This window comes from Bos taurus, chromosome 10 (genome assembly GCF_002263795.3).
Source record: "Bos taurus isolate L1 Dominette 01449 registration number 42190680 breed Hereford chromosome 10, ARS-UCD2.0, whole genome shotgun sequence".
Classification (NCBI taxonomy): Eukaryota; Metazoa; Chordata; class Mammalia; order Artiodactyla; family Bovidae; genus Bos; species Bos taurus.
The window spans coordinates 86329548-86344329 of NC_037337.1; the positions used below are offsets into that span (position 1 = coordinate 86329548).

General features: G+C 41.0%; 1 protein-coding gene across 1 annotated transcript in view; it reads right to left on the reverse strand.

The window, feature by feature from the left end:
* Window positions 1-2902: 2902 nt before the first annotated feature.
* The window catches only part of NEK9 (NIMA related kinase 9), a 35173-nt gene continuing 23293 nt past the window's right edge, over window positions 2903-14782 (reverse strand). The window contains exons 17-22 of the mRNA NM_001206060.1: window positions 12788-12958; window positions 11978-12037; window positions 9238-9443; window positions 7966-8127; window positions 5151-5360; window positions 2903-3666 (exon numbers count right to left, since the gene is read on the reverse strand). Coding sequence (NP_001192989.1) covers window positions 3544-3666; window positions 5151-5360; window positions 7966-8127; window positions 9238-9443; window positions 11978-12037; window positions 12788-12958 — 932 coding nt within the window. The 3' untranslated portion in view covers window positions 2903-3543. The remainder of the gene's footprint in view (window positions 3667-5150; window positions 5361-7965; window positions 8128-9237; window positions 9444-11977; window positions 12038-12787; window positions 12959-14782) is intronic.

Here is a 14782-nt window from a genome sequence, read left to right on the forward strand (position 1 = left end):
GTTCCCTTCGATCTCAACATGTTTAGGCCTTGATTATAACAGGAATATCCATTAGTCTTTTAAATTTCGCTTGATTGGATCTTTGGGAAGAAGAAAGAACCCTTTTTCTAAGTCTCTTCCTGGATAGCAGAGGATGACAGAGGATAAATAAATGCTGCTTGTTAATGTCTTTGTGTTATACTACTGTATCCAAGAACCTTTAGTAAGTAGACGCTATAAATTTTTAAAGTTCAAAAGGTTAAGCAATGGGAAAAAAATCTCACAGTAAGACTCACTTTGTTGAAAAGTATATGCAGACATACTGAGACAGTATTAACAGCAGTCTGTTGAATGCAACACAGCACCTTTGGCCAACATTTGCTGTAGGTCATCAATTTGTCACTTTTCACAGCTACACAGGAGGTAGCAGAGAAATGATATAGTGTTTCCCTCCTTAATGTTCATGATTCTGTGAGATTTAATGATCAGCATGAACCACTAAATTATCTCCATGGTTAATCATTGCAGCGATAAGTGATTTTTTGCTTTGTGGCTGGAAGGAACATGTTTTTGCAGTCCTGACTACAGCCACTCTGCCCTGACATTATCATGAATACTACTACTTTCGAGGCCCAGGGATGCTCATTTGAAATAATTTATTTATAATACATCCTTGCACCAGAGTTGTTCTATTATGAATGTTTCCAAATATATGGCAAAATCAAATGAAATATGAGTTTAGGTCTGTTCTTGCTTTTAACTTTAGTGAAATGTTCAGCCAAGAGAAGTTACAACTTGGCTGTGCTATGTCAAGGGAGACCAAATACAGTTCAGCCTTTTTGAGGGAAAACAGTTTTATAAACATAAACTGGCAGTATCACTTGAAAAAGCCCACTGTAACTGAGGAGATAAGTACAAGACATCACCCTTCCGCTTTTAATGGCTCATGTTTTTTTCCTTCTGCACTTTAAGCACTATATTTTAAAAGTTTGGGGTGGGGGAAGAAAGTTATAGCAGCAAAAATGATTCTATTAGCAAGAAAAACAAATTGGAAACAAGCAAAGATAATTTCTTTGCAAATGCCCCTTGCATTTATTTGTTTATATGAAGACTCACTGAATCGAAGATCCACGAAGGCCTGCAGTCTGCGTGTTTGATCCCCAGTGACTAAGGTCCATGTGCGGGCTCACTGAGGCATAGCGCTGATTGAGAGTTGAAATGTTTATTTAAAACAGAAATGCCAAACCACTCCACCCTCAACCTTTCAAACATCTGGCTAACAATAAGCTAATTCTTCAGCAACAACGTCAGAGCAAAGGAGTAACTCAGGTTATACTATAATGCAAAAGCAATACTACTGGAAAACTTAAAACACCTAGCACTACATAAAGAAGAAAAGTAGGACACAATTTAAAATTAGCTACAGAAAACCAGTTAAAGGCATTTCTGCTGCCTCACCTTTCACTTCTTATCTGATGTGTGGCTGCCACCTATGAACTGGTTTCTGTTTGCATAGCTTTCTGGTGGGAAAAATCATATGGCTGTCCCAGGCACAATTTGGGAAAGTGCAAATTGTCTCTAAGGCACAGAACTTAGATTCTCAGCCAGATTAACAGCAAACCAAGACTTCCCAAGGGAACACGCTAGAGCAAACGATCCCAGCGTTCCACTGCTGGAGAGTGACTCCCTCTCTGGAGCCAGGGCTCCCACCCTCCCTTCAGTGCTCCTTCACCCCACGGTCTCAGCAACGTGCCCATGTCCCTCGGTTCCATGGCACAAGCAATACTCATGATTAACACCCAAACTGACCCTGCCTCTCAGGCCTGCTGAGATGGTGAGCATAAGGGATACAGGAACATGAAAGGCCAGTCAGTCCTTTTAAAAAAAAAAAAAATCAAAGTTGCATTTACATGATGAACCAAAACCCATTGTTAGGGTTTGTTGCAAACCCCCCAAGTCCCCAGAACTTGTAACTTTAATCCAGGGTTGGCCCCTTCCCTTATTTTAAGAAAAGGCTTCGGTGATTACATTAGTACCATTGTACTAGGCTTCCCAGAATTGAGAAAACAATGGGAATATCAAACCAAAGAAGATCCCATTGAGTAGAGTTGCCCATCCCCAGCTGTGGGGTTTTCCTGGAGCAGCAGCCTTCACACCACCAATTTTAGGGAAAATGGCAAAATTTCCATTGCACAGGTCCTTCCAAAATATTAAATAGATATCAAACATTTACTTGTTGGTTGGGGAAAATGAAACAGATCATTTTAGCTCTTTCTAAGGAGGTAGGATGTGACAGTCATCAAGGCAGCTCATGTAAAGGTGAGCTGGAAACACAAAGCTCACCTCCTTAAGTAAAATCATCAAACGTTTCGAGGACACTTGCTCTCTTTGGAAGAGCTGGCTTGCTCCTGTCTACAAGGACATGAAGACACGGGGATTGGCTCTCAGCCAAATTCCTCTCAAAATTGGCAGGATCCTCCTATTCTGTCAGGCTTCAGGGACTGCCAGGTTTTGGTGCTGGCTCTGGGCCACTCAAGTAGGAAAGATGATACAGATTCACTGATATGGCTTCATAAAACACCAAAAGGGGAAAAATACTGACTAGACATACAGAAAGGGAGTGGCTGGGGCTGCTGATGTCAAGATTAGAACCCTAAGAGCCACGAAGGCAGAGGCACAAGTAGCCTTCTCCGGGGAGAAGACTCAAGTCACTCTAGGTCCTCTCGAAGATGCCAAGCCGAGGCAGCTAAGGAGGACCTCCCCTCATGGTTTCCTCCAAAGTCCATTTCTTCTGCCCCATGGACTCAATTCTCTATGAGACACTTTCCCTCTCAAAAGGCTTTTCCAAAGCTAGGAAATCCCACCCTGACACTCCTGCTGTGTGACGAGGAGGGACCTGCCCTTCTTTCTCTACTCCTCACTGAAAAAGTTCCACTCAACTCTCAGAGGAAAAGCAACCTAAGCCCATTGTTCCTCCTAAAGCATTTAGCTGCACAAAGTAATTCAACTTTCTGAAAACAAGCTGGAGATTGACTCCACCAGACATACTTTCCTGGACTAAGGCTCCTGAGAGGGCCTGGAACACTTCACCACTCTCCAGATGACCCTGGATGGGCCGCACCTGGTTGCAGCCCTCTTCAGCTTTACACTTTAACCTCCTCCACCCAGAGGTGCAATGCCTGGCACTGAATTCCCAAGGCAGCTTCCAATTAACGGTGAAAGTGATAAGTGGGATATAAGCTGCTAGCAGCAAAATGAACGTGAGCATCGTGTCTCCTCTTCAAAGGTGGGATCACCAGATGAGGTACAGAGCTGCTGTTGCTATGGCAGTCACTGAGGACAAAGCCAGGGCCATGGGGCCCTCCGTTCTCCAACACAAAACCACTCCTAGATCCTAATAGGCAGTGCTACTCTCCAAGTGTACATGGAAAGTGCTTCAGAACCTCCGCCTCGCGCTCCTTGTCTGCAAGTGAACGAAGCCAGGAAAGCGCGCTCTGCGTTCAGTAAGTGTGCTGTGAAGGTCTTTGGATCCCAGTTTCCTGGAGGCTAGACAGGCTCAGGAGACTAGAGGCTGGGTCTACAGGAGTCTGTTCCCAGGAGACACCAGGAATCTGAATCTAAGTCAGGCCTTGGATCCGTTTCCGTCTCGTCCTTTGCTGTCTGAGTTCCTTTGGAATGCATCCCCACCTGTCCAGATAAAACACAGTTCCAGGTTAACTGCCACTTGGTTACGGCAGTTCAGGACTACATTTTCAATGCCAAGCGCTAAGAATGCGTAGCCACAGTTTTGTGAGCCCATACTACTACCTGAGTAGAGTAGGATTTTATGTAAAGTCCACTCCTGTACACTTGTTGCAAGTAGGGTGACCAAGTGTTGCAATTTGCCTAGGGCTGCAGGATTTTCTAGAATGCAGAATTTTCGGTTTTAAAACTCTAACAGCCCTAGGCAAAATGGTCCTCCTGCCTGCTACTGCTGCCAATCACTCCATGCTTACCTCAAGTGTGTGTATTACTTTCCAAAATACCTTCACAGACATTATTTCATTTAATCCTCAAAACAACCATACAAGGTAGGTGGTATTATTTTCTTCTTTCAGGTGAAAACAAGGACTCAGAGAAATAAACTAATTTGTGCAAACGTGTAAAGCTGGTAAAGGAAAAAGCCAATGGTTCACAGTATTTCTCTATCCTAGTTCACTCTATACAGAGCAATACTATGACCTGTTAAAAATGATGCAAGCAGCAACACCAGTGAAGTATTTTTTACCAAAAATGCTTCGCTTGAATCTAATCAAGCCTTAAGTCTAGCTTATAGTTTACAGAAATGACAAGGTGACGAACAAGTGAAGCAACATCTCAAGAAAATAAGACAAAGTCAGAATGTAGGACATTCTGTTAACTGACTGACCCTGTTTCTTCTACAAACCAATGCCATGGAAAATTTTTTTTAAAAGGGGGTAGGAGTGGTAATGCAGGGAATTGTTTACATAAAAGAAACAAGAAACATCATGTAAAAGGAGGTTCTTAACTAGTTGCTGGTCTGATAAAAAGTTATAAAGAACATTTTTTTTTGTGGGAAACCTTGGAAAATTTGAGTGTCAACTGAGTACTAGATAAGAATTAAGAACACTAGTGTTATTTTTGTTAAGTGTGATAATAGTACTATAGTTCTCCAGGAGAATGAATGTCTGTTTTTGGATGTATGTAATAAAGTATTTAGGGCAGCTATGTCATGACTTTCATAATTTATTTGAAAATGGTTTAGCTAAAGAAAAAGTATACACACACACACACAATCCTATTTCAAATACACACAGATAAATACCAACACATATTTAAACATATATACATTTGAAACAATCACAGCAACATATTAACGACTGTTGAATGTAGATGGTGTATATACAGGAGTCCACTGAAATACAATGTTTAAGATTTTTCATAATAAGTAAAAGAAAAAGGTAACAAAAAAAAACAATGGAAGTTATGTGATGAGATGATTCAATCCAGGTGCCTAAAGACAGACTGAGCTTCTGGAGTTAATTATAAAAATTACACCATCAAAAAATAAGCACTTGCAAAGAAGTAAGTCTATTTCAGTGACTGGTGTTTTGTTTCTGTGATTCTTCAAAACAAAATTAGAAACTGAATTATTCTTTTAATGCTCTCACCTGCTGCCCTCCTTCTAATTTCTTGTTCAGCTTCTGTAGTTGGGTAAAAATCTGAAGGTTTTCTTGTTGTAACTTCTGTTGTTCAGCCAGACACTTCAACACCAGACCCTGCAATCTCTCAACCTCCACCTGCAGAGAACTGCATGCACAGGTAGGAGCCAAGGGTGTTCCCTTCCCAGCACATGTTCCTGCAGGATTCAGCCGAGGTGGCTAGAGAGACAGGAGAAAAGGGGTCATAGGAGCTTCCACCTGGATGCTACAGCTCCCTAATCCAATGTCCCTTCTATGTGCTACCAGATTTTACTTTTAAAGTAACAAGAAAAATCACACATACACATGAAGTCAATGTAAAAGAAACAGAAAACTTCTGGGATTACTGTAGAAGCTGGCTCTAACATCACAGAGCAAGGGAGCTCTCAGTGCCTCAGTTGCATTACGGTGAGGTAAAAGAAAAATCATCTATTTTGGAGGACTCTGTGAAATAATTTAAAGTCATTGATATCTTCCCAATTTAAAGTTGTGGGAGAATACACAATTTGGTTTGGAACAAGTATGATCACAGTGAGGACACCATGATTCAAAAGGTCAATATTCATGAAATATAGTGGATCACACTTTAGAAGAGATTTAAGAGGTGCTCAATAAACTGCATCACCAAAACAATTCAAGACTGCTAACTGACAGAGGAATAAAAATGTTTACCTTGAAGTTTCAAAGGCCTTATTTCCTCTTCTGGGAAGCTTTTCAATTATGCTAGCCTGGATTTTTCTCCCTTTTTCTACTGTACTTTTTAAAAAGGGTCAACAAATGATAGTCATAGGCCAAATTCAGCCTACGGCCTGTTTTTGTAAAATAAAGTTCTATTGGAACATAAACATGCCCATTCTTTAGGCATTATTTTTGGCTGCTTTTGTGCTACAATGTCAGTGTTGAGTGGTTACAAGAGACTGTATGGTCTGCAGAGCCTAAAATAATTACTATGCAGTCCTTTAGAAAACGTTTGATGATCCCCAGTTTACAGTTTTATTGAGATATTTACCACAATTTGATTTCTAACAAAGTTGAGAATAAATGCATTGCTCTCCCAATAGACTACAAGTATTATTTCTGACATATACTTAAAACTCCAACCTACCCTCACAGTGTCATGAAATACTGGACTTGAATTTTGGAATTTCAATTTTGGTACTTCTAAGGCAGAGAGAAAAACATCTACTTCTGTTTTATTGACTACACCAAAGCCTTTTACTGTGTGGATCACAACTGCGGAAAATTCTTAAAAAAGATGGGAATACCAGACCACCTGACCTGCCTCCTGAGAAATATGTATGCAGGTCAGGAAGCAGCAGTTAGAACTGGACATGGAACAACAGATTGGTTCCAAATAGGAAAAGGAGCATTTCAAGGCTGTATATTGTCATCCTACTTATTTAACTTATATGCAGAGTACATCATGATAAACACTGGGCTGGATGAAGCACAAGCTGGAATCAAAACTGCCAGGAGAAATATCAATAACCTCAGATACGCAGATGACACCACCCTTATGGCAGAAAGTGAAGAGGAACTAAAAAGCCTCTTGATGAAAGTGAAGGAGGAGAGTGAAAAAGTTGGCTTAAAGCTCAACATTGAGAAAATGAAGATCATGGCATCCGGTCCCATCACTTCATGGCAGATAGATGGGGTAACAGTGGAAACAGTGTCAGACTTTATTTTGCGGGGCTCTCAAATCACTGCAGATGGTGACTGCAGCCGTGAAATTAAAAGATGCTTACTCCTTGGAAGAAAAGTTATGACTAACCTAGACAGCATATTAAAAAGCAGAGACATTACTTTGCCAACAAAGATCCGTCTAGTCAAGGCTATGGTTTTTCCAGTAGTTACGTACGGATGTGAGAGTTGGACTATAAAGAAAGCTGAGCACCGAACAATCGATGCTTTTGAACTGTGGTGTTGGAGAAGACTCTTGAGAGTCCCTTGGACTGCAAGGAGATCCAACCAGTCCATCCTAAAGAAAATCAGTCCTGAATTTTCATTGGAAGGACTGATGTTGAAGCTGAAATATTTTGGCCAATACTTTGGCCACCTGATGTGAAGAACTGACTCATTTGAAAAGACCCTGATGCTGGCAAAGATTGAAGGCAGGAGGAGAAGGGGACAAGAGAGGATGAGATGGTTGGATGGCATCATCAACTCTACGGACATGAGTTTAAGCAAGCTCCGGGAGCTGGTGATGGACAGGGAAGCTTGGCGTGCTGCAGTTCATGGGGTTGCAAAGAGTCGGACACGACTGAGCCACTGAACTGAACTGAAGGCAGAGAGAAAAGAAAGACAATCATCTGGTATAGAAAGGTGTGGGCCTGTCAGAAATACGAAAGGGTAAATACTTTCCGCAGAAGTCAGTTTAGCCTTGCCTACTTTTGCCTGGAAAATCCCACGGACGGAGGAGCCTGGTAGGCTGTAGTCCATGGGGTCGCTAGAGTCGGACATGACTGAGCGACTTCACTTTCACTTTTCGCTTTCATGCATTGGAGAAGGAAATAGCAACCCACTCCAGTGTTCTTCCTTGGAGAATCCCAGGGATGGGGAAGCCTGGTGGGCTGCCGTCTACGGGGCCGCACAGAGTCGGACACAACTGACGCGACTTAGCAGCAGCAGCAGAGGCTTTAAGCACTGCTGAACAGGAGGTGTGAGTTGATGCTGGGCAGCTGGGAAACAACGAAGCTAGCGGGAGAGACAGGGAGGCCAGGAGAATGGGGTAGAGCTTACAGCCATTGTTTATCTAGTCTTGATTTAAAGGCAAAAGCTCAGTTACCCAGGCTCCTGCTGGGGGCTTGTGTTCCAAAGGCGCTTCGGAAGCCATCTTGAGTCCTTGTAGCTCGTCATACGGCAGAGTATCTTTCTCAGATTCTGAAAAAGCTGCACTTAGGGGAGATGGGCTGTCAGGCATAGGGATGAATTCTGCATTTTCCAGCTCCTATGTATGAGAGAAAGAACCTCATCAGTTCCATCTGAGCCTTTTCACTTTCGTCCGGATTCCTTCCCGGCTGTAGCTTTCACGCTGGCGTGTCACCGGCTCCCTCTAGTGGAGCAGGACAGCTGTGGTTACAACACAGCTCGCCCCGTCAGTCAGCGTCCTGCCAGTCCTTCCTCTGAGGAGCGGATAGGGAAGGGAATTCAAACTCAATTTCAAGAACACTTTTGATACCCAGCGTGATGCCTCAACACACTCAGTCAACAAAGGCTATTCAGTAAGTTGGGAAGCTCTAAGGTGATGGCCGTGAGGCTAACTGCCAGGCTGCTAAAGGCTGAAGCTTTAGACAGAACTGTGTGCCGCTTCTTTCATCCACATTCCTAAGTAGCTATCAAGGTTAATATTATTTCAGAGGGAGCCTTACATTTACAGGTTCCCTCTTTTTTGTTGGGGGGGGGGGTGGGATTTAAAATTTCTCTTAACTATAATTTTAAGAAGATTTTCTTTTTTAATGTGAACCATTTGTAAAGTCTTTTTATTGAATTTGTTACAATATTGTTTCTGTTTCATGTTTTGGTTTTTCCGGCTACTAGGCATGTGGGATCTTAACTCCCCAGTCAGGGATCGAACTTGCATCCCCTGCTTTGGAAGGCAAAGTCTCAACTACTGGACTGCTAGGGAAGTCCCTAACTATAAATATTCACTGTAGAAAATGTGCAAATATTGATAGGCAAAGGGACATGATACAAATCAACAGTAATTCCATCATCCCATGTAACCACTGTTAAGGCATTTTTCTACTGTAAGGCATTCCAACTACCTTGATATTCTACTTCTACGAACCACAGTACAAAATCTATAAGCTTAATCTTTGCACACGTGCATTACAAATACTTCTTTCAAGGAAGGTTACGTTAATTTCCATCCACTTAAGTAATATAGGTATGAGACCACTTTATCTTTTCTTGTCAGGAAGAAAAAGGATTAGAGATTTGATGATTTTGGCTCAGGTAGAATCAGAAACCTAGATGCCTGCTGCAAAGCACTTGAGCAGGACATAGGAAACAGAGATCCTTCTAGTCCCTACAGAGTTCCCATCACCAAAGGAACTACCTTTCGAAGCCAGCCAGGACAGGAGCTGCTGGCCCCACTGCTGATCCGCATGGCCTCAGTGGGACTGACAAGCCCTTCCATGCCTCGGTCTGCTTCCATTGTTCCTCGGAAGCCTCCACTTGGATCAGGAGTTTCAGATTCCTGCTGACTGTCGTCGTCTTCTCTTCCGCCACCGCTGCCACCTCCTGGGCTAGAGCTCTGAACCACTGACAGATATGCAGCACAGAAATACAGAGGTTTGCTATGCAACAATATTTACCAGCTGACAGCCCCACCACCCCCTGGAGAGTTTCTGAGAGTTGCATGAAGTGGAACAGCAACAGTGTAAGTCAGATACCTGGGGCTAAATTTCTAGTTTTTTACACAAGGTATTGTGTATCAGGATCATTATGACAGTATTCACTTCTACTTTCCAAACTTGCTTGTACTTATGTTCAGCAGATTATCAATGTTCTACAGGATTACTGAATAATGACCCCAAGCACTGCATCCACACCTTAAGTATTCAGACTCCAGCATCCTCCATGGAGGTTCTTCTTATATATTGAATACAAAAGATTTTTCACATTTGAGCCAAACACCTCTTAAAGTTGCCAGATAAGCTCACCATTAATTCCCTTTCTGGGAAAACAATAGAATAGAGAAGTCCTCAACCATTAAATTCATCAAATTCTTTAATGACTATCTGTAAGAATTTAAAAAATTTGAGGGCTTCCCAGGTGGCTCAGTAGTAAAGAATGTGTCAGGAAGATCCCCTAGAGAAGGAAATGGCAGCCCACTCTAGTATTCTTGCCTGGGAAATCCCAAGGATAGAGGAGCCTGGTGGGTTATAGTCCCTGAGATTGCAAAAGAGTTGGACACAACTTAGCAACTAAGCACAATAACAACAAAAACAAAAAATGTGATGGCTGGTTCTTTAATGTCACACAGCAGATTCCAAATTACCTTTAATGAAGATGAGCTGATGCACAGTCAGGAAATGAAACTGAATTTTCAAATGGGCCAAAGAAAAATATAACTAAGAAATTTGCCAAAAAACAACAAAAAGAATTGCATGGTATCTTCTACAGTTAAATGTAAAGGATTATTTATTCATGACCGCCAGCTAACTTGGTTTGAGGACTGCACTGTGCCACACTGTGCTCATATCGAAGCAGCACAACTATAGATGCCAAAATAATCTCTGAAGCTTGCTTTTTTGTCTTAAATGGCTTTAAAAAAATTGTATTACAAAAAATAAGTTATATTACCACTGACATATACATAAGACTATTTATAACATGTGTAAGTTCTGATGCCTAACAAAAGAAACATACATGAATCTACCATGTGAAAGTACAATTACTTTCCAATATGGTAGCTTTTAGCCATATTTTGTTATTTAAATTTAAACAGGATTAAAAATTCAGTGCTTCAGTCACAAGAGCCACTTTTCAAACGCTTGGCAGCCACATGTGATTGGTGGCTATTACACTGGACAGCACAGATACAGAACATTCTGACTGTTGCACAGAGTTACAGGACAGGACTGAATAAGGATATTGCTCTATCTACCTTGTGAATTCCCTTCTTTCTCTGGCATCCTACCTAGATATAACTACTCTGATTAATTTTGTATTTTTCATTTCTTCTTGGGGGAGGGACTTTATCACACACTTATGTATCCTTATACAATATATTATTTATTCTGCTTGTTTTTGAACTTTATGGGTTGTTGTTCACTTGAACACATATAATATTCCACTGGATGGCTGTAACACACTCAATCAACACTTACTGACTAATTATAATACCATTTGCAAGGCACTCTTCTAGGCAATGTGGATAAAATTATTGAAGAGAAAAGACAAAAATCCCTCCTCTTACAGAGTTTACATCTTCCAGATAACGGACATGTGCTTTTAATCTTATGTTTTTCCTTTAAATACTGTTCCAGTAAAATAAAGTTATAATAGAACAGCTGTGTTTAGCAAAAAGATACTTTATCATTTGTAACAGATATTAATATGGAAAAACAGATGCTGAGCAATGAGTTACTAAAGAAAACTAATAATAGGTATGATGTGTGTTTATGTCAACTGGAGTTTAACAAGTCTGGATCAGATTTTCAGCTGTCTTTTTAGAGGATTAATCTGCTTTCATTCCGGGTCTTTATCTGTTTTGATTCCACAAAATATCCAGTTTTGAGACATCAAGGACTATAGATAGGTACTCTAGCAAATGGAAAACCAAAAGGAACACAGATTCAGTTTCCTAGCAAGGCCCTAGACAAGGGAACCATGAACAAAGCAGTCAAAGGAAAAGTATTAGAGACCTTTGGGCTGATTTTCCTGACCACACTGAAAGTAAAGCCAACTTTTAATTCTGAGGGCCTGTTTTGAAGGACTATTTCTATAGATTAGAACACCGCTGGGAACACCATAGAAGTGAAGGGTGGCCAGAAAACATGGCCCCTAGCATTCTAGGGAAAGGAACAGTACATAAGTCACATTACAATGTTGGGCTAGCCACGTAATTACTCCCACATGTGTGGTGGCAAAGATGTACTCTCCCCCTGACTACAAAGTAAAAGTCATAATCTATTGTGAAATCTACAAAAATATGCTCTTCCCTCTTGATCACTGTGCTCCTCATTCCCAAAGATATTTCCTATTTCCTTTTTTTGGGAAGACTGCATGGAATTCAACCCAAAGACTCACACCTGAGAAAAACCACTGGTACTTGAGATACTGCTACTTACCAGTTCCGATGGATAAGCCACTGCTATTGGAACGGATGGTCTTAGAATTCAATACTTTCTCTGAGGAAAAATATTCAGTAGGTAAGCACTGTTTACAGCCAGAGGCAGGAAAAATGACAAGACTTGGATAGGGACTTAATCTAGGAGATAATTGCTATCTCTCACACCAGACAACTAATTACTATTTTAGATATAAATATTAGAAGCCAAGCACCACTAGCAACTTTAACTATAATCACTACGTGAAGTAGCAATTCTCCACCTTAACTATTCTTTGGAATTAGCTGGGAAGCTTTAGAAAGTAGCAATGCCTAGGTCCCAATCCAGAGGTTCCGATGTAATTGGTCAGGACAATGGGATTTCTGAAAACTCCTCAAGGGATTCTAATGTGCAGCCAAAGTTGAGAACCATTGACCTAAAACAATGAACTTGTAGACCTTCAAACAGGCCTTTATAATTTAGTTCATAACAAAGGAATCTTTATGCAGAAAACAGTTATGATTTAGTTTCTTTTTAAAGGTGCACTGAATATTTCTCACAAAAGCATGATTACAGATAAACTAATTAGTGGACGACCAGAAGTAACAAATTCTATGTTAAGGGGGCAGAGCCCAAAGTTTTCATGAGATAGTAAGTGACAAAGCTCAGGAAATAACAATGTTCTGTTCCTCCCACCTGATCACTGTTAAGATTACAGAAGTAGCTTCTTTTCTTTAGGACACTTTTGTTGGCAAGAGTGTGACCCTCAGTAACTTAGGTGTAGGTCAATCCTCTGTCAAAGCCATCCTAACCAACAAGTGGAACCCTTACCAACAATGAGAATGGTGTTCCAGCCTCGGCAAGACAGGTCTGGGACATGATGCAAAGATCCAAAGATGGGCCGAGGCCATGAAGTGCAGATATCTGAGCCGTGGGGTCTCTCTGTGGGGGTCATTGCCAAGCGACCATTACCACCATTGCCCCAGGCAAAAATGTGATTATCTGTAAGAAATAAATAAATAGCAGAAAGTTGAACAGAACACTGGCTTCCCAACTCTTTTGGATTCCCCACCTTTATGCTCTAGAGCTAAAAAGATTTTTCGTCCGTTTATTCCCTTGTATAAAGCCTAAACAATTTCTGATGCCACCCAGGTAAAAATGACCATTGCTTCTACACACTGCCATCCATTCATTCACTCATTCAACATTTTTGGTCATCCATTCAAGTGTTTATTGGCATCTACTTCATGACAAGCACTGCTTGAGGTGCTGGGAAGACAGCAGTGAACAAAACAAAGTCGCTGCCCTTGCAGAACTGACCTTCTAGTGGGGAGAGACTGATTAATTACTTTAGGTAGTATTAAGTGCTTTGAAGGAAGATCAACAATAAGGAAAAGTGGAAATAAACTATAACAGTGGAGTATCATTTCTTTAGATAGTGTAGGCAACCTGAGCAGACCTACTGAAGTGAGAGGGAACCAGGTCTATCCAGGGGAAGAGCTTTCCAGGCAGAGAAAACAGCTAAGTACAAAGCTCCACGTAGGTAGGTGAGTATCACAAACACAGAGCAAGAAGTCCTCTGCAGGTGGAACAAAGTAAAGGAGTGGACAGTGGCTACAGCAGAGGTCAGGAGGTGACTGAGGTCTGGGTCATGTGGGCCACTGCAATGACTTTAGTTTTTATTGTCTGAGATAGGAGACCAGTAAAGATACTTAACAGTAGGTATTTAAAAGTATCCCCCAGGCTACCATGAGGAGAACGGACTGCAGGGACCCAAGGGTGGAAGTAGAGAGATCAGCTGTAGTCACGAACTGATGCAGTAGTGAAGTGGTTGGATTATTCAAAGATAATCTATAGAATTTGCTAATGGATGGAATGTGAGCTGCAGGAAGAACTGATTTGAACAAAAAATCAGAAATTTGTTTTGGAACACAGTAAGTTTGTTTGAGATGTTCATTACCTCTTATCCAAATCAGAACACTTTTTAATGAAAAGGGGGGGCTATTAACGATTAAGCTCAGATAATAGGCATGAATCGGGACCAATCTGGGAAGACCGGGCTATAAAGCCACCTTATCTTTAGACATATTAGTCAAGAGGCTGTTAAATTAGTGGGTCTGGGAGTCAGGGATGGTAATATAAAGCTATCAGTGTACAAGGGAGGATTTAAGGTAATAACCTCACTCAGAAAATGGAAGGGATGGAAGGATTGAGCCCTGGACACTTTAAGCTTTAGAGCCGGACGCTGCAATTAACAGCAGAGAACCTACCTGACTGCACTAATCTGTTTATATGTACATCTCCCCTACCCTACTAAACTATGAATTTCCTGAGGAGAGCAGCTTTCCAAGACTTTTTAAAAACATTTAAGTATAGTTGATTTATAATATTTTATTAGTTTCAGATGTACAACATAGTGACTCAACAGTTTTATAGATTATACTTCACTTAAATTTACTATAAAATAATAGCTAAATGTTCCTCTGCTATGCAATATACCCTTGGTGCTTATGTCTTATACACAGCAGTTTGTATTTCTTAATTCCATGCCCCTACATTGCTCTTCCCCACTTCTTCCTCCCCTCTGGTAACTACTAGTTTGTCCTCACTCTCTCTGTGAGTTTGCTTGTGTTATGTTATACTCATCCATTTGTTTTATTTTTGAATTCCACATGTAAGTGCTAATATACAGTGTCTTCCTTTGACTTATTCCACTAAACATAATACCCTCTAGGTCCATATACGTTGTTGTAAATGGCAGTATTTCATTCTTTTTAATGGCTGAGTAATATCCCATTCATTGTATATGTATATCATATCTTCTTT